The sequence below is a fragment of the Dryas octopetala genome, chromosome 4 (assembly GCF_963921425.1).
Source record: "Dryas octopetala chromosome 4, drDryOcto1.1, whole genome shotgun sequence".
Taxonomy (NCBI): domain Eukaryota; kingdom Viridiplantae; phylum Streptophyta; class Magnoliopsida; order Rosales; family Rosaceae; genus Dryas; species Dryas octopetala.
In genome coordinates, this window is record NC_141369.1 from 17,807,505 (window position 1) to 17,826,958 (window position 19,454).

Genomic DNA, 19,454 nt, shown 5'->3' on the forward strand with positions numbered 1-19,454 from the left:
TAGATCCAGACCTGTTGATCTGCTTGCTTCAGCCTTCTACTGCCCACTCTGATCCCGAATAAATCAGAATTCGTTGCTTTCTCCTTTCTCGGAAGCCCCAACCTTGCATTCATCTCTGCAGAGTACGTTTCCCTTTCTCTTTCTCCATTGAACAGTTTACATAGTTGCCGACGGACAGTGCGACTGGGCTGGGTGGGGGGAGGAAGGGGGAGGTGAGGCCGGGCAGGGGAAGGGGCTGGCTTCGTTTTTTTTTTTTTTTTCAATTTTATATAATTTTAAAGGTTTTATTGATTTTTTTTATTAATTTTTGTCCACGTAGCTTTTTTTAAAAGACAAGTCAACGTTTAGTGGTGGGTCCGCTTGTGCCACGTCAGCGCCACATAGCCAATTAACGGTCCTTCTAACGGTCAAAGTAACGGAGGTACTAAGTTGACAAAATATTGAAGTTGATGTACCCGAATGAAAGTTTTTGAACATGAGATACCCAATTGACAAGTGATGTATAGTTGAGGTATATATTTGTAATTAACCTTATAATATATGTGAAGGACGATTTGATACTTATATGATATAATATTAATAATGTTCACTTATATTATAACACGTGGATTGATTAATTATATATACCACATAATAGTATTACGGTTATACTGTACATTAGAATAATTACTCAAAATGAACGGATTTATTTTTAAAAAAAGTTTTGAGACATGCAATAATAATCATTAAATGTCACGTATATTACAATAATGCCATTGATTACTCAACTGGACCACTAAGGCTCTACCCAACTGAACCACTTCCAAAACTAGTAGCAAAAAGTCCAAACCAGACTAATGCCCAACCTGATCCATATATTTAGTAACACATGTGTCACCTAAATATTCTTATAATAGCATGAAGAAATTTATATTAAAATAAATTAGTTTAGAATTTTTTAATTATACCTTTGATTAATATAAATATTATGTCATTGGCCAAAAATATAAAGAAATATTATGTCGTAAAAGTTTTTGTTACCGCAGCTTCTTTACTGACAAGAATCCTACTCGATTGTCTCCCAAGTTACCTTCCAGCCATTAGAGTTCTAAACATAATTGTATAGTTGTATTCCTTCTAGCTAGGAGTTGTATGTTCTTAGGCAATAAGACATCTGTACCTATATATGTGTATCCATGAGGCTAATAAAATCATCCAGTTCATAAAATTGACAGTTTTAAATATATAATTTATACAAAATAAAAAATAAAAACAAAGCCAAGACCTAGAAGGCTAGATGCATGTGTTTCTCCTCCGTTTATATTGGTATTAGTTGCATACTAGCTTGCATTAATTGCATGCTAAACTTAATTAATTTTCTCCAATATATATAGGTTCCTGGTTTTATATATGTCCAGGCTCTTATTCATTCCTCTCACTTGTATCATGTACTTAAGCATTCGGATTCAAAGCATGGTGTTAAGTGCTCCTGTGTTGAGATTGATTTACCCGCCATGGTGTCCCAGAAAGATGAAGTTGATGAGAAGAAAATAGTGTTACCTACAGAGCTTTGCCCTTGTCAGAAATCCCAAAGAAACTTGTGGTTGTTGGAGCAGGATATGTTGAGTTTGGACCTGATATCGTCGACCCATCAATGGATGGCGAAGTTCGCAAGCAATTTCAGCGTTGCCTTGAGAAGCAAGGCAGGAAATTCCTGCTCAAAACTAAGGCAGTTGATATATAATTTTGGAGATGGTGTGAAGTTCCAGCAGGTGAACAAAGTCATTTTTGTGTTAAGAATTTATGAATGACTTGGCAAGAACTTTTCACTTAGTATTTGGCCTTCATTGAAGGTATAATAGATCGATAAAGTAGGATGAGATGCTTGCTAGAAGGCAATTGAATGTAAATACAAATCATTGCTATTTACTGATTCCTAATGACATTGTTATATGTTTGTGGCTGTTTCAGATAGTTAATTTAGAACAAAGTTGCCAGCAGTTTTGTAGGATAGAAGATGACTTCTTCTTTTTGGGTCAGAGAATAGTAGAACTTGAAGGGGAATCGTATTCACTGTACACATGAAAGGTTGTAATTTGTTCCATTTGTCTTGAAGGTAAATGCTGTTTAGAATGTATTTTCTCTTTACCTTACTATTGAGCTTATGTGACAAGCATATGTTGCTGACTTTAGATGGAATAGAAGAGGAAGTGCTATATTATATCTTTTGAGAAAGGAACAGTGAACATATCATCATGTTTTAGATTTGAGTTATTGCCTTTTGTTTTTATATTTATATATTTATATAACTGAATTCATTTTCTCACGCATATATAAAAGCCTATATGATTCAACAAGTGCGATGATCTAAGGGCACATGCATGTATATTGAAAGAAGAAATAGAGATTAATTTTTAACTTTTGTCCAAGTTGAAGGAATAAGATCAATTTAGTTATGAGAGAAACTTATCTCTTCTAATTCCCACAAAATAGTGGGATATCAACCCCTTATATAATTAATTCATCTCCTGCTTTTAACTTGCACAAAATTTATTAATTAGTCTCTATTTCTTCCTTCAACATATCTTGAATATAGTGAGTTAACCAATTTGATCCTAGAGAAAATAAATTTTTAATTAAACAAAAAAAGACCAACATGTCTTATTTGGATCCTCTACTAATCCTTATATGTTGATCTCATACTAATTAATAAAAATTACGTCGTTTACATTATAGGTTCATAATTGGAACCGTTCATTTTTTAATCACCCTTTGAAGATTATCTATGCAAAAAATTTACCAAATCGAAAATGTTTTGATTATGTAACTGTTATTGAATAAACAAATAACGAGTCTAAGTGTTACCAAAATCATATGTTTATTTAAAAATAGTTACATGACTAAACAATTCATGATTTGGTTAATTTTTTATAGAGATGATCTTTAAAGAGTGATCTAAAAAATAACTAATTGAGCTTACACGGTAAAACAACGTAGTTTTGATTGATTAGCACACAAAAAGACTAAAGTAGTAATTTTGACACACCATCAATCAAATCCATCAATGCATTTGATAGAGCAAATAGGGCAGCCCATTATCGGTCCTTAGCAGAACCTGGGCCTAACTTGTGGTCCAATCCGTCTAATCTTTAGGGCCAAAATGGTTTAGGGCCTAGGCTGAACTTTTCAAGGGCCGAGTAGGCCCAACCCATTTTATGGTAAAAACAAAAAAATAAACAAAAAACAAGATGAAGAGAGGCTAAAGAAATAGAATTGTACATTTGTACCCCAAAAAAAAAAATATATTGAAATTGAAAACAAATGATAATTGCTTAACTTGTGGGTAGAAAAATATATTTTTGTGAAAATTTATTTTCTAATTTTACTTTTGTATACCGATATACAAAAAAATAAAGAAAATAGGAAAATACCGAAGAAAAAAAGAGGAAAAGAGCTAGGGTTTCTTGCCCATATAAAAAGACTACAAAGCAGCATCCCTTGCACAGCCTCGTTTTCACTCTCCAAGCACTCAAAACCCCCGAGGCTAGGGTTTTCACTCCTCTCTCTCCGCCGAAGTCTCAGCCATGGCGACCACAACTGCTGCACCACCGCGTTCACTATCACAAAAGGAGGCCGACATCCAGATGATGTTGGCTGCTGAGGTCCATCTGGGCACCAAGAACTGTGATTACCAGATGGAAAGATACGTCTTCAAGCGCCGCAACGATGGTATAATTTCGTTTGTTCATTTCAGGTTTTATTTTATGTTTTACTTTTTTATTCGTGCTTTTGGGTTTTTTGTATGGATGCTGAGAAACTATATGTGATATAATATGAAAGCTTAGATTTGTTATGTTTGTTTGTTTGGGATGACTGAAGCTTTTTAGTTTGAGCTTTAATGGAGGAGAGCATCTTTTGGGGTACAGGGTTTGTTGGGTATAATGTGCTTTTGCTAGATCTGGTGTGTACGGTTCAGCTTTGATATCATTTGGTCGTGCTGGTAAATTGTGTTGCTCTGTTTTTTCTTTTGAATGCATATTCATTTCACCTGTTTAAACAGCTGACTTGGATTCAATTTATCATTTAATTGGTTTATGGCACCTTGATTTCAGAAAATGAAATGTTTGATTCAATAACAATCAAAACAAAGTGTTTGTAGTTGTATTGTTTTTTGTTTCTGGATTGTACCTACATGGTCTGGACTTATAAAACAAGAAATTTGATAATTTGGATTGTGTAGTGATGAGTAGTTGGGAAGCAAATTGATAATGCATAAAATGTTATGTTTTGGTTATGCTTTTTAATTATATCTTGACATATACATGGGTTGTTTGGTTTTGCTCTGTGTGTTATACTTCTCTCCTTGTAAACTGGTTAGCTGTTTGTCATTGGGATAAAGCTTGCAGCTATTGAATTGACTATTTATGCCTGAATACTGATAATGATCATTTTTCAGGGATTTACATAATCAACCTTGGAAAGACGTGGGAAAAGCTGCAGCTGGCAGCAAGGGTGATTGTTGCGATTGAGAACCCCAAGGACATCATTGTCCAGTCAGCAAGGCCTTATGGTCAGAGGGCCGTCCTGAAATTCGCTCAGCACACTGGTGCTAATGCAATTGCTGGGAGGCACACTCCTGGAACATTTACCAATCAGCTCCAGACATCATTCAATGAGCCCCGTCTTCTTATTCTGACTGATCCAAGAACTGATCACCAGGTGACAGACATCTTTCATTTCTAGCAGTTTTGCATCTTTCATTTCCAGTAATTGTGAAATCTTCATGTATTTCGTGTGTCTGTATATGTATGTCCGTTATTAGGTAATGCACTTTTTCCCAATCTTATGCTTCATTTATTTGCCCTTTGTATTCTAATAATGTTGATGTGCTCACAGCCAATTAAGGAAGCTGCTCTCGGGAATATTCCAACTATTGCTTTCTGCGATACTGATTCTCCCATGCGTTATGTTGACATTGGCATCCCAGCCAATAACAAGGGAAAACACAGCATCGGATGTCTTTTCTGGTTGCTGGCCAGGATGGTTTTGCAGATGCGTGGCTCCCTTCGGCCAGGGCATAAGTGGGATGTCATGGTAAACCACTGACAGACACTTCTGATGTGTTTTAATTTGGAATTCTAATTTTGGACTCTTGTTCATTATTTGGAAGAAACTTGTGGGTTTATATTAGAGTATCTTCTAAATTTCTTTTGTTTGCCCAAATTTCAATGTGCAGGTGGACTTGTTCTTCTATAGAGAGCCTGAGGAGGCCAAGCAACAGGAGGAGGAAGACTCAGCTCCTGCCCCAGATTATGGAATCACAGACTATTCGGCCGGTGTTGGTGGCCTTTCTGCAGATCAATGGCCTGCTCAAATTGCTGATGCTCCTTGGCCTGCAGAAGTACCAGCAGCTATCCCAGCGGTATCTGGTGTCAACTGGACTGCAGAACCAGGTTCTACATGTCAACCCTTGTTATTGTTGTAGATTTGTGTTAGCACCATCTTACCTTGGTTGTTGCTCTGCTACAATTTTCTGAACTAGTACTTTTCTTCTGTGCTCTATTTAAATCCGCTCTTGTCTAGTAATATTTATGCTTGAAGTAACAAAATTTCTTGTTGACTAAAATACTTGTGATGGGAAAATTATACATCTTGTTTTGCCTATCTACCTATGCTCACATTTTCTTGTATTTTACTGTTTATGTTTGCAGCACCTTTATCATCAGAATGGGATGCCGTTCCTCCCCCACAGATTCCCTCTACCGCAGTTGAAGGTGCTCCAGCTGCTCCTGCTGCTGCTACTGGTTGGGAATAATTTTGGAAGTGTCTTCTCAGTTCTTCCTGTAATGGAACTAGATTTTCTTTTTTCTTTTTTTTCTTTTTTTTTGGGTATTTTAAGGATTCTCATTCCATTTCAGAAAATGGATTGTTTTTGAAACAGTTTTAAGTTCTAGATCTGCGTTTTTCTTTGAGATTTTGAGATGTTATCCCAAGTGATATGCGTTATTTTAATTGTCTTGTTCTTTACACAATCATTCCTTGAATCTCTCATGTTTTATGAATTGCCGCCTATTTTGATGCATTACATGTGATTGCTGACAGATGTAGCAAGTGAGCTTTACATGGATTTTGGTAAATTGCTGGTGAGTCGGGGTTTAATGGCAAATAAAGACTTTTTTGGTACTAAAAAGGAGAAACCACAGTTTTATGTTAACCTAACAAAGAACATACAAACAAATGGCTAAAAAATTACAGCAATGAAGCCATGAAATTAAATTTTGAAATATTTTCGTTTTTATCAAGTTTTGAAATATTAACAAAACAAAATTATTGAAATTTTGTTAAAATTTTTAATTATTTTAGTTTTAATTTTCATATTTTTGATTGCTCGAAATTTGAAATTTAATTTCTTGTCTGCAGCATGCATGAAAATGCATCAAATACAATTAACTAGCGTAAATAAACTTATTCAAGTAATATTTCATAATTTTCATTCCCTGCTGCAAGTATGTGTGCCTGCTTTCGTTAGCTCGGTTGAGACTAATTTTTCATTCCATTCAGAACTAAAATATTAGGGGCTGAGGGCCTGATCTTTGTGGAGCTCCACCGACAATGGATGGTGTTAGTGTTGGACTTGGGGAGATTTCTAAATATTCCACATCCATCCCTGCCCTGTTGAAGGCAGGCCAATTAAGCCTATTCCAAGGCACACCACACTTGCAAAGATGGTGAGCATAGGACTAGGAGCCTGCAAAGGAAGGGTGGTGGTCATGGGTTTGATCTGCACCAAACCACAGAATGCAAGTGGTTGAAGTTGAAGGGAGGTGCAGTTTGGAAATATTCGTATGTGAGGAGTAGATTAAGGTCTCGTTCGATGCAAAAAATTGGATTGGATAAGATAAATGATTCATGTGTATTCAAGAAAGAAGATGAAAGATGTATTCTAACTTGAAGCCTTGAAGGAAGAAGAGAAAACCCTTTTACCACTAATCCCACCATTTTTAGGGAGACCGAATTCCAAAAATAATAAATTTTCTTTTATAATTAGTTCATCTTATTCACATATGATTCCTTCAAGTTAAAACCTTCTTTCTTAAATATCTATGAATTTAGTGATTTATCTTATCCAATCTAATGCTATGCATCAAACAAGGCCTAATAGTTTTCAAAATTTGGTAAAGTATCAGATAAGACGTGATGGTGGGAAATTAAGAAATGGCTGTCATTATTATGCTGGTTGCCTGGTTTATCATAAAAATGTGTTAGGATGCGAGATTTTGTGAAATTATTCATCATTTTTTTGGTTCTTTCCCAATCATCTTGCTCTGTGATAGCCATTCAAACTTCATAGCTACGTTAAATGCAATGAGTAGCACATGCCCTTCCACATATATTAATGAACAATGATTTGGTTGCATCAAACGCCTTCTGGCATTTTAAGTTGATAAATTTGCACTCTTCATGGGGAAACTATAAATAGGAAAAAAAAAAAAAACCCTTGTCATTGTGGCCTGAGCAATCTGTTCTCAAGATTCACAATTTCCAATTTATGCTTTACTTCAGAGATTACGAACTCCAATTTCCATGAGTATTGGGGTGACATTACTTACTATGATACTATCATGTTCCTCATTCCAATTTTTCAATTTCTTGGGATTTAATTTTCTTTGGAAATAGAGTAAACCAAAGTATTGACAATATTACTTCCAGTAAGGGTATGTTCGAGGACAGCATGTTAACTCACAAATGCAATCAAGTTCCATATAACATATATGAAACTCCATGCAGCTGCAAGTGTAGATGCATTGCATTCCAATAACACCGTACTTCTCAAGGAAATCAAAAATTTTGTGCAGTACCACAAGAATATGAACTGATGTTGACCCACACATTGGGTAATCCAGTTTCCTCAACAAATGGACATGAAAAGAAAATGAAAAACGGAACGAAATATGAACCTACAAATTGAGATTAAAAAGAAGGAAATGTGTTGTTATCTAATATCTACAGGTAATTAATTTTTGAGATTTTAGAACCTACAAGAAGGGGTGTAGTTGAGGAAAACTCTAAGAGTTGCTTATTGATACTTTATCTTTACTCCCCTATCATGGACAATGGCTTCCATGAGAAGATATACTGTGAGTTCTCAATGACCCAAGAATTAATTTCCACCTAGAAGAATAAATTTCTCAGAAAATCCCGGTAGTATTCTCTTTTGGTCGATATCTTACCACTTATTTTCTGTACAGGAACCCAAATCCTTCGGACGGGTTGAATTAGAGTTATGATGCAAAACCTTCTAGTTAACTTCAAAGAAACAGCAACTCCCCATTAGCTACCCAGTTCATGAAGGTATTGGAATACTCAGGGGTCACATCATCACAACTGACCTCAGGTTCACAATGTTCTTTGCCCTGATAAATGAGAAAAAAGGAATTAACAATTTGTTTCTATCCTCAAATGCAGGAAAATAAAGAGGACAAATTTAATAGTTCCATACGCCTAACAGGATATTGCTAGTTTGGAAATCAATCTTAGGCAGATACCATCCCAGAAAAATAAAAGCCAACTAAATTGTAAAATTTGAACAACATTCACAAGTAAATGACAAATAACCGACCTTTTTTATGGATCCAGATTCACTAGCAGATGTGCTGGTTTCAATTTTTGGTCCATACACAAGATTATCCGATGAAAGGCTGGCAATAGACCTATAGCTAAGAAACCAACCAATTGTCAGTTGTCAGAACTAAGCAGTTAATTTTACGACCCACAGTCAGGTAGAGAGAAAGCTAAGAAGATTCCAATCTAATAGGTTCCAATAAAAGGTCCATGCATGAACAATTCATTTCCTCACATTGCAATTACAGTTTTAAATTAAAAGAAGCACACCAGTTATATATGGATATAGTAAAAATGGGACACCTCATCGCACATATACTACAGAAAAGGGGTGATAAGCAAAGAGATTTAAGAGAATAAGAACAAAAGGTAGCTCTACATGAGACACCAATTGGCCATAATGAATGTCCACAGCTTGGAAAGTACCTGCATGCTTATTTTGTGAGAGAATAGAACAAGTACCTTCCACCTATTTCTTCACAAGAATTCCCGGATGAAGACAACCACTCCGCATCCAGAAAATTTGAGAAGTTACAGTCGTCATCATGCTCATCATAAAAATTATGATCACTTTTGAGGTATTGGTCCTCTTGCATCCCACTAAAAAGCTGCTTACAAGGCATTGAGGAAGTAAACCTACAAAAAGACATTATTAGACTGGAAGATGGATCGACATAAAAATCTTTTAGACCTTCAACTCCAACACTTGAAAATAAAAGGAAAAAGAAATGATCATAGGCCTACACCAATAAAGAGATAGGTTGACCATTCAATGTTTTGGCTAAGAAACCTAGAATTGGTAACGAGTATATGAGCTGCAATGCAAGCATACCTGCAATAAGATATCTCACTTTCACAAGTTGGGATTGCTGGTGCAGACTCTGAAATAGCCTTGCTACCTCCTTGTGCAATTTCAGACAAAGGCTGATTGTGTCCAACATCTGTACTTGCCATAGGTGAATCACTATCGCAGAGAATATTGCCATCAGATAGTGACCTTTTGATAAATGACCTACATATACGGAAAATTGTCTCGTAAGTTATATGTAGAGCAAGCCATATCCTATTTATTCCTTTTCATAATATCAGACAGACAAAAACTATAATATTAGTTCAGAACTCAAAAGAACATCGGGTGCATGGATGTGTATACTTTTCTTTATGGTGTTCTCCCTCCGAAGTTTTGTAACAAAGAACAAACACATAACATTTCATACCTAACATTGTCATTAGGATTACGGCTCCCAACATTGTAATGCTGGTCTGAATCCAATTCCCACAGTGCTGGTTTATTCTGTAGTGGTTGAAAGTGCCCTAGGAATCTGCACAATTATAAAGTGAAATAGCACATTTGTTGGTTTACATTACTCCCATGAAAATGTGCCAAGTATATAAGGGTGTAACTTTCAGGGTCCTTGAGTTTTCTTTGACAAAAACCAACTACAGCTATTGACCTGCTAATAATAAAATGGGCTTATTTGACTTACACATTTATAGCATCTTGTTTCTCAGCATCCATGTAGGCATTACTGTAAAACCGTTGTAGAGTTCTGAAGAACTCCTGGGACTGAGTTGCTGCCTTCCATTGGCCTCTTCTCTCAGAGAATATCTGTTTCAGATCAACAAGGAAAAATTGAACGGAGAGTGCTGAAGTTAAATCAATAATTAGAATAAAATTCCAACAAGAAACAAAAAGGAATCAACCAACACAATGAAGACCATTTAATAGGGCCAAGGTTTAAAGGAAAATGGGAGGAGTCACATTGCCTCTTTCAAATCTGGATCAAGTCAGGGTCTTGTCATGGGCCTTGTACGGTTGTACCCACTCAAAAAGGCATGGCAACATTAGTACTTCAGAGCTTTAGAACAGGATAACTACCTTGACATAGAGGTCCAACTATTTAATGAAAAGTTTGAAACCCACAATTCCATAGAGGAGGACTCACCAAGAAACAAACATATGATATGATCAATAGCTTTGATGTAATATACTAACAGTTACCACTTCCAGCTTCCCCATTTAAATCCAATAGATTATTCACACCATTATTTATATCAGAAACCCACATTGGAAAAACATTGAAGAAAGACTGGAAGTTGAGATCTGAAATCATGAACTTTAAGTACTCTCCTGCAGGAAATGTTTAGAAGGATTACCTTATTGTGAGCTGCAGAACCACCATACTGAAATGCAAGTGTGTCACCCATTGTCTCATAAACTCTCATCAAATCTTCAGCCAGAGGGTTATCTAGATCAATATCTGGGGATTCTAAAAATCCTAAAGCATGGAGCTGATGTCCAAGAGCAACTAGCCCATAAGCATATTGGGCAACGTTTGTGCGATCTAAACAGTCTATGCAATTGGTCCTCAGGACCCCTTTCTGAAGCATTGGGGGTTTGGCATTGTAATTCCTGCTTGCATCATCACCACCCATACCATTGCTAATTTCTGTTTCCAGGCTATCAGCATCCTCATCTTTACTGGAACAGTTATGTGAAAAGCAGTCACCATCATCATCATTTTGCCTGCAACACATCAAATTTGTCAGCATTGTAGGTAGTTTGCAAGTACTTCTATACATACATACTTTAAAGCACCTACAAGTGTATATAACTAACTATATATATATATATCTACTTTAAGACTACTGATAAAGAAAGCATGCAACAAGGAATGCCAAGTCAAAGAGGTGGTGTCTTTACAAGAAGAACTTACTCAAAGCAGGAACCGTTTAATAATCCCTCAGGCATTAAATTTGGGGTTACTTGACAATAGAAGATTCCAGTTAAGTTCAATGCTTGTGTAGCCACTTTTCCTAGATGCGCCAACACATTGGTGGTTTTACTGCATATGATACAGGTTCTATTAATCTCAACCATACTTTTGAGTCGCAGAAACTTTTTTACCTATAATAAAAAAAGGAAAGCTATGTACCTTCTGGCATGTTTGTGTAGATCCCAATGGAGAAATCTTAGGCGGCTCTCGGTTGTTAAACTCTTATTGATAAATCTGATAGCATTTGCAAATTCTGCGCGGAGAATTGTTTCTCTAGGCTTCTTCTCACTTGTCTAGTATAACAATCATTATAACAAGAAGAGAAGATGAGAAGAGAGTTGAAGGACGACCACATTTGAGGTTAAAATATATATGCAAGGATAGAAAAAAGAGAAGCATGGATGTCCATTCAAATAAACAAGTTCTACCTTGATCAAATTCAAAATAATTATTGGATTTCCATATCTCTTGACAAGATTCTCAAAATGAAGTCTTGTGGCCTCATAATTAGGATCCTTTGTTGATACTGGAAAAAGATAGAAAGTCAGTGGAATCTAAGAGAAATAACCACTGAGAATAAAACAAGTGGGTTTGCTGAAGTCATACATATTATGTCAGGTTTGATATTTAACCGTGAGGTTTCCTGGGACCAGAAAAGGGGAATAGAGCCTCGGTTTTGCACAACAGAACTTATCTGCACTGGGCATCCTTCAAGCACATCTTCAATAACAATTTGTTCTGTCTCAACATCATTAGCTACTCTACCTTTTTCGTTTACACCTCGCTTTAAATATCTGCACAGAGGATAGGGAAAAAGATTATAAATTTCAAATAAGGCATAATGGGAGAAAGTTCATTCTAGAAAAAAGAAGAAATAAATTATTCAGCTTTTGGGAATCTCCGGCCCTCAGTGACCTATTACTGAAATTGGAAGCACAAGCCAACACAGGATGAAAGCTACAACCATAAGTCAATGTAAATGAGGAAGAACTAGCTATGTTCCACCATCCGCTCCTCATAGATCACTAAGAGGAGAACATGGTATGGCAATGGGTCATGCAGATGGGAACTCAAGTGTATGAGACTAATATAAAGAATATAGCATTAACCATTAACTAATTCAGAAAACATGCATTATCAAGTGTCCAAACCTGGTGCCGGCAAAGTGACGGGAACGTCTTGCAATGAGGGTCAACTTGAAATCCTTGCCAGAAACAGAAAGATTGACCTAGAAATTGAAGCATGAAACCATTAATATCATATCAAACTTTTCAAGTTACCATAAAAGTACAAAACAATGTGCATAACATTTCCTGACGAAAAACTACCAAGGATGAAATCCTGCATTAATCACTACACTGTCAACGTCATGAGATATCTGCCCAACTTACCAAAGCCATAGTGTCAATTTATTTTAACATTCTGTGAATCTTAAAAAATAGAAAACATATTCTCCCAACATAAGAAAACATTAACAGGCTAATGCCCTAAAGTTACTCATTAAATATCACATCAGAAACCAAGATTTTTGCAGACTTCGAAAATGGGTACACTAGTCACACTCACATAAATCAATAACAAATATAAGGAACTTAAATTTCAAAAGAAGTTCCACCATGCTCCAGTAAGAAATCGTTTAAATCTCTACATATAAGCAGTGCCGCTTTAGAATTTAGAGTTCATACCTGTTTAAAGAATCCGTACACTAACGCAACTGTCCAGAGAGTATTCTTCAGACAATTTCGGATTCCACGAGTCAAATACTCATTCCAAACAAACATTGTTTCATAAAGGAATGATCCTGTCTTATTATCACATAAGTTCTTTTGTAGACTACACATGACATGGTATGAGTAGCTGAAAAAGAAGTCCTTTGTGAGGTCCACTGTGCATAAGAGCTTCTTGTATCTATGTCAACCAAAAAAAGAAAAGGAGGAGCGAAGTACATCAAAAAATATTTTTATAAAATAATCAAAGAGAAACAATAGCGATGAAACAACTTTATGAAATACAAATATTAACCAGAAAAAGAGAAAACAAAAGTAAAAAAGGAAAGAAAGTGATTTTCCCCAGTGAAACCCTGATAATACCTTGTCTCATTCAACATGTTATATTACATCACAACGGCAATGAAGTTTGCCCCTGCACAGTTGCAGGAAATGAACTGGCAAGGAAAGTGGCAATAGCCCCTAGAAAACAGTATTGACAAAGAAGGATCTAACAGAAAACACAACATATTTGTCAAATGAATCATCTGTAAGATTCATTATTAGTTTTATCTTAGTAAAGACAAACTAAAAGTACCAGAAGAACAAGAGCCACGTGAACCGACAAGGCCCACATCATTAATTTCACATTGAAGGGTGTATTAACAGTACAGTACAGAGATTACCTCCACAGTGAAGAACTTTCTACTACTAAAAGATGACATCAGACCAGACTATTTGCCCCAGACAAATTAATTGAAACCAAAATAACATAACACCATGGCACAATTCTTATCAAAATACAAATGGGCAATGTAAAGTTCTGAATGCTACTCTCTTAAATCTCTTTAGAAGTACCAAGTACATATTACATTTACATGCAGAATGGACAAAAGACCTGTTCTCATTCTTAGAATAAGCCAATTTTGACCGCACAGAAGAATTTGGAATTGGAATCATCTCGCTCTTGGTTATTGCATAGATTGCATGACCACAAATTGCTCCAATCTTCCTTCTTTTTGTAATAATAAGCATGTAATAAGGTTCCAGAAATTTCACAAACCCTAAAATCAGAAGAACACATCTTGAGATTTCAAATTAAGAAGGCAAAAAATGTGCAAATGTATAAAACCATGCAAATAAGTCATACCAACAATTCCATAACAAATGGTGATAAATTTAAGTCCACCCATTGACTTGTTTCCTTCATGTATCCGTTTTAGAAGGTCGTAGCACTCATTATCCGTGTATGTTGCAGTATCTTCAAGAATGTTTAACTCAGATGGATCCATTCTGTCAATCTTTAACACCCTCCATAAGGTTCTGCTTTTGTCTCTTCCTATCATATAAAAATTCTGTGCATACAAAGTTTTATTAATGAATAATGATAGCTGAGTTCAACAATTGGCACAAAAAACAGGTGAAAAAAATTAACAAAGGAAGGCATTCACACATTTGGTTTTCCTATATTCCTAAAATGAGAGCAACAAAACAGACAGCAGATCAGCAACTATTTCAACAACCAAAGCCATTCATGTTAAATTTCTATTAAAAAGAATTCAAAAGACATGACATTTCCAAATGAAATAAGAACAGAAAGAGATTATAAGGTAAATATTCAAGCTTCATTGCTCTGAATTTTTAATAGAAAAAATGAATTAGATTGACATCAGGTCAAGATAAACATAGGCTCCTGATTCAGCATAACAAATTAGCATATTTGAACTCAAAACAACAAAAATTCAGAAACCCAAATCATAAAGTCGACTTGTACAACCAAAACTGTTTAAATCCAAAACATTTGTGTCAAGACTGAATTGGAATGAGTTCAACACCATCCACCTTCATGTCAAATCCAGCTTTACAGAACTAACGATAGCCTTGATACATATCATGCTGATCCAGCCGATGCAAAAACCACCAATGAACACAATCGAATTCCAAAAAAGAAATCAACCCAATAACAGATCAAAGCTTAAAATTAACCCACGTACAATTCCAAGTTAATACTGAGAAGCATACATATAGCACAAAAACAAAATATAACAGAATAGGAAAACAAATACAGTACCGAGGGAGTCTCGTAGAGCTTGAACTTCTGCAGAAAGCAAGAACTGTGTTCAGGTTCTGGTTCAACCCGATTAGGGAGCTCTTTCTCGGAGGTCATGATTCGGATTCGGATCAACCCGAGCCTGAAAAAAGCCCGGGCAAAATAAAGCTTTTGCTTCAAAACACTTTACAACCAAACTCCACTGCAGAAAACCTTCACAACCTCAAATTCTATATACACAACACATACACATACACAAACACACACACAAATATATATATGCGTTACACAATGAGAGACGAACAGCCTGTAATATATATAGATATGTGTTTGGGAGTACAAATACAAACAAGTTTGAAAGAGCAACAGAAACAAACTATTACAAAGATACAAAGAAAGCTGAGGGAGAGTCGAAGAAACAAGCTAAGCTCTCTGCCTCTGGTTCTCTGTTTTGCTTATTAAGCAAAGCAGACAGAGAAAAGCTCAGATCTTCTAGGAAGCAGAGAAAGAAAGGCAAGGACAGCTTTCGCCTCTGTATCCACAAAAAACTATATTAATAAATAATACTCCCTCCTTTTTTTTAAATTAAAAAAAAAATTATTTCCTTGCTGGGTCAATTTATAATACTGAAATTAATCAAATTATTATTATTATGTTTTTTTGTTTGTAAGAAAGTGCCTCGCTCAGACCAAACCAAAAAAAAGAAAAAAAAAAGAAAGTGACTGGCCGAGTCAACTCAAGATTTACCAAATTCACCAAATGGTTTTTGCAATTATTTATATCTTCATTATTGTCGAATTCAAATAAGAAATGAAAAATTCTTTATTTTATTTCCAGTATTTGAGGGATTTTGTCTTTTTGGCATATGGTGCATAATTTATTTGTTCACTTGGGTGGAGTGGGGGACGTATTCCCAATAATTATTCACTTTTAAAAAGGAAAAATTGTATTTATTTAGAAAGAAAAATATTGGAAGTGAGAATATACTAATATGCCTTCCTTTGCTCAATTTGTCTCCTCCTTCTTGTGAATTAAAGAGTTACATGCATTATTTGTACTCAAATAGTTATTCTCAATATTTGTTTTTTTATCAAGAAGTCTAACATTCAATTTTCTTGATAAAGGTCAAATACATGTAATTATTCGTAAATCATATATATCAATAATTAAAGACTTTTTTTTTATATATTTTAGAATTCAACAAATGTTTGAATTTTACAATTCATCTTATATTATTTGTATATAAATGTATCATTCATGCATTTTCTTTTTCTTTTTTCTAATTTTGTAATAGACAAATTTTCTTAATTAAAATTGTTAAACTTATTTAGTTATTTTCAATTGTTTCAAACAAGAAATTTAATTCTTAATTCTTATGAATAATCTGTATGTGAAAATTTATACTCCCGATGTCCGAATTTATGGTTTTTTTTTTATGTCACAGGACTAATTTTATGGTTGGTTTCGCAATCATTGTGCATTAACATGTCATCCATGCATTCTTAAATTTTCAATTTGGTAATGCCGACAAATAAGCAAATCATTTTAATTCCGATTGTTTTAAAAATTCAAAAATTACCATAATAAGAGAATTTCAAATTTCATTCTCACTCAGTCACCCATTCCAAATTTCCAATTGATTGTAATGTTGGGCCGTGCAATTAATACACTCCTCCTATATATACGTCATGTTGCCTTATTCACACCTCAAGCTGTTTTTTATTTATTATACAAAAAAAAAAAATCAGCAAATAAAAATTTTTTTGTGACAGGTCATCTTTTCCGGTTGTAGAAAACTCTCATGTTGCAGCAAGCGTAATTTCCTCCAAACGTGATGCGTACAATCTCCGATTTGTTTCACTGAAATTCCATTTTTTAATAGGAATTTTTTTAATTTTATTTTTTATATTAAAAAGAATCAAATTTTAACATAGGTTAATTATAACTTATCATGGCACATTTCATTAAAATTTGAACTAACCTCTTTCAAAAAGAATCATAAGAATTGATATTGCATTTTTCAACTTTCACTCATTTTAATGGGTGTTACTTTGGCTACCGTGGATGCCATATCTCATTTGCAAGTACTCCAAATCCAATATGTACTATTTGAAACATACTTTAGTGCTATGTTTGGAAAAATGCTAGGGCACTATAATTTTTTATCACATTTTGATGACAAACTAATTAATGTAGCACTTAAATATCACATGTAGCATACTATTTTATCTCCTTTGATTTTGATAGCATATAAACACTTATAGTATAAAGAGCACTAATTGCCATGTTTTCATCAGCACCGTTTGAAAGAAATAAATGTTTGACTTAACAAAATGAATTCTAATTTAAAGATATATGTTCTGCATACTGCAATTGATTGGTTTTTTTTCCCCTCCCAAGTCATTGCCACTGCAATATTATAATTGCATGTATCTCTCTGGATAAGGTCTTTGATTTTGTCTCTTCATACCAAGTAATGTTTATTTGCGCTAAAAAAATATATTTTAGAGGGTGAAAAAACCAAATAATATATTTTAGGTCTGTTATATATTATGTTAAGCTCAAATAATATTTTTTTTCTTAGTTCTAATATAAAAATAAGAATAATTTGATAAAAAAAGTCTATATATTCATTAAATATGTGATTTAATTAGTTGTTGGGTATTTCAATTAAAACAGATGTGGAATTTCTCCTTCTACATCTAAGTTCGATCTCCCTCCCTAAAAAAAAAAAAAGTGGTTTAATTACTTATTTGGATCTTGGACGGTGCAATATACGTTGTCCCACATTAAAATATTATATCATTGCATAAAGGTTTTGAGCTACTCTTATTGTCAATTAATTAATTTTAAGATGAATGCCTAAATTTATTCAAAATATATATAAAAGGTTGATCCCAATTTTTATTGGTCATCTCGGACCCAAAATTTCATCAAAATATATATATATATATATAGATGCACATAGATTGATTAGATGTATAATTCAACCTACCATGCAAACATAAGAAAATGACTTGAAATTGAGGTAGACAAGCAACCTATTCCACACGGTTAGCTCTATCCTCCATGACCACTTCAATTGATTTCTCACATAAACCCATTAATTTCCACAATCCTTATCTTCATTACCTTGCCTCCAAAATACGAAAAATTAAAAGAAAATAGTATATTATTAAAATATAGGCTGAAAGTGAAGCAAGGCCAAGGCCGCGAGATCGTAATTGTACGGCTGTAACGAAAACGACATGGTCTAGTTGGAATTACTTTTCAACCTGGCTTGATCTTAGACGTTGGTGGAGACAACCGAGTGGATGACGTGGCATTACGTGGACCTTGCATCTTTGTCACGTGAATTTAATCACATTTTGACAGCGACGCCACGTGTCTTATAGAGGGTTGGTCAAAGCAATCATTTAGAGATTGGAGGATCCGAGAGGAGGAGGGCATCTAATCTATCTACGTAGGCAGCCACTCGATGCCTTTTCAAAAGTTTTCGTACTCACTTTAATAAATTCAGCAAATATAATATTTACAGTTTAAGCATGTTGTTTACATGGTAATTTATTCAATTTCACAAATATTAATATTATGCTTTTTTTATGCTCTAATTTTGTTTGCACTCATTCCTTGTTTTTATGCCTTCGCAATTAAACAAATAAAGAAAAAATAAATGAAATAAATGAGTGCAAATGTACAAAATAGAAAAATGAAAATCGCCACTTATTTGTAATGGTGTAAATATTGCACATTTTTGTTTGTTCTCATATATTCTTCTAAAAATGATATTACAGACATTAAAAGTTATTAAAAATGGAACATGTGATATAATTATATTTTGATTTTTAGGACCAATTTTTAGATTTTAGGCTTCGAGGTAAACTATAAAAATGGGATCCTCAATACTTCATATATAATTTACATGATTTTTTTCGATAAATACTAAAAGAAATATTATAAAATTTCAGAATCCTTGCTTCATTTACCTACCCTCATGATTGGCCTTGTTAATTGATATAAATAAATGATGTTTAATATTAGAACAGATATAGAAAAACTAAATATTACCACATCATATTCCACACAAAAAAATATAATTTATTACGTACCACATCAATTAGTATTAAAATTGTAGACTACTCTGAAGCAGGTAGTATTACTCTGTTTTGCAATGAGAGTGAAAATAGGATGAATATTTATGTCCTTTTCATTATACATCAAGGGATGGGTTTTGTACAAAATAGATTTGACATTTAGTTTTTAAAACATGATAAATATATATTTTATATATCAAGGGATGGGTTTTGTACATCAAGAGTG

The 19,454-nt window shown here is 34.3% G+C and overlaps 2 protein-coding genes across 4 annotated transcripts; one reads left to right on the forward strand and one right to left on the reverse strand.

The window, feature by feature from the left end:
- Positions 1 to 3,475: 3,475 nt before the first annotated feature.
- Positions 3,476 to 6,041, forward strand: P40 (40s ribosomal protein SA). Its single transcript, XM_086239915.1, has 5 exons — positions 3,476 to 3,708; positions 4,436 to 4,698; positions 4,876 to 5,073; positions 5,216 to 5,432; positions 5,691 to 6,041. The coding sequence occupies exons 1-5, from the start codon at positions 3,564 to 3,566 to the stop codon at positions 5,792 to 5,794; spliced, it is 927 nt and encodes a 308-aa protein (XP_086096041.1). The 5' UTR covers positions 3,476 to 3,563; the 3' UTR covers positions 5,795 to 6,041.
- Positions 6,042 to 7,695: 1,654 nt separating this feature from the next.
- Positions 7,696 to 15,666, reverse strand: LOC147287557 (phosphoinositide phosphatase SAC2-like). Of its 3 annotated transcripts, XM_086239481.1 has the most exons (17): positions 15,518 to 15,660; positions 15,156 to 15,276; positions 14,235 to 14,439; positions 13,983 to 14,148; positions 13,064 to 13,286; positions 12,530 to 12,606; positions 11,985 to 12,172; positions 11,807 to 11,904; positions 11,538 to 11,671; positions 11,319 to 11,447; positions 10,759 to 11,128; positions 10,089 to 10,210; positions 9,819 to 9,923; positions 9,434 to 9,613; positions 9,064 to 9,237; positions 8,600 to 8,696; positions 7,696 to 8,393 (listed from the first exon to the last, which is right to left on the reverse strand). In XM_086239481.1, the coding sequence occupies exons 2-17, from the start codon at positions 15,249 to 15,251 to the stop codon at positions 8,289 to 8,291; spliced, it is 2,469 nt and encodes an 822-aa protein (XP_086095607.1). In that variant the 5' UTR covers positions 15,252 to 15,276; positions 15,518 to 15,660; the 3' UTR covers positions 7,696 to 8,288. The 3 variants fall into 3 exon arrangements, with proteins under 3 accessions (XP_086095607.1, XP_086095608.1, XP_086095609.1); XM_086239482.1 differs by having other exon boundaries at positions 8,600 to 8,690; positions 15,156 to 15,666; XM_086239483.1 differs by lacking the exons at positions 14,235 to 14,439; positions 15,156 to 15,276; positions 15,518 to 15,660 and having other exon boundaries at positions 13,469 to 14,126.
- Positions 15,667 to 19,454: the final 3,788 nt, after the last annotated feature.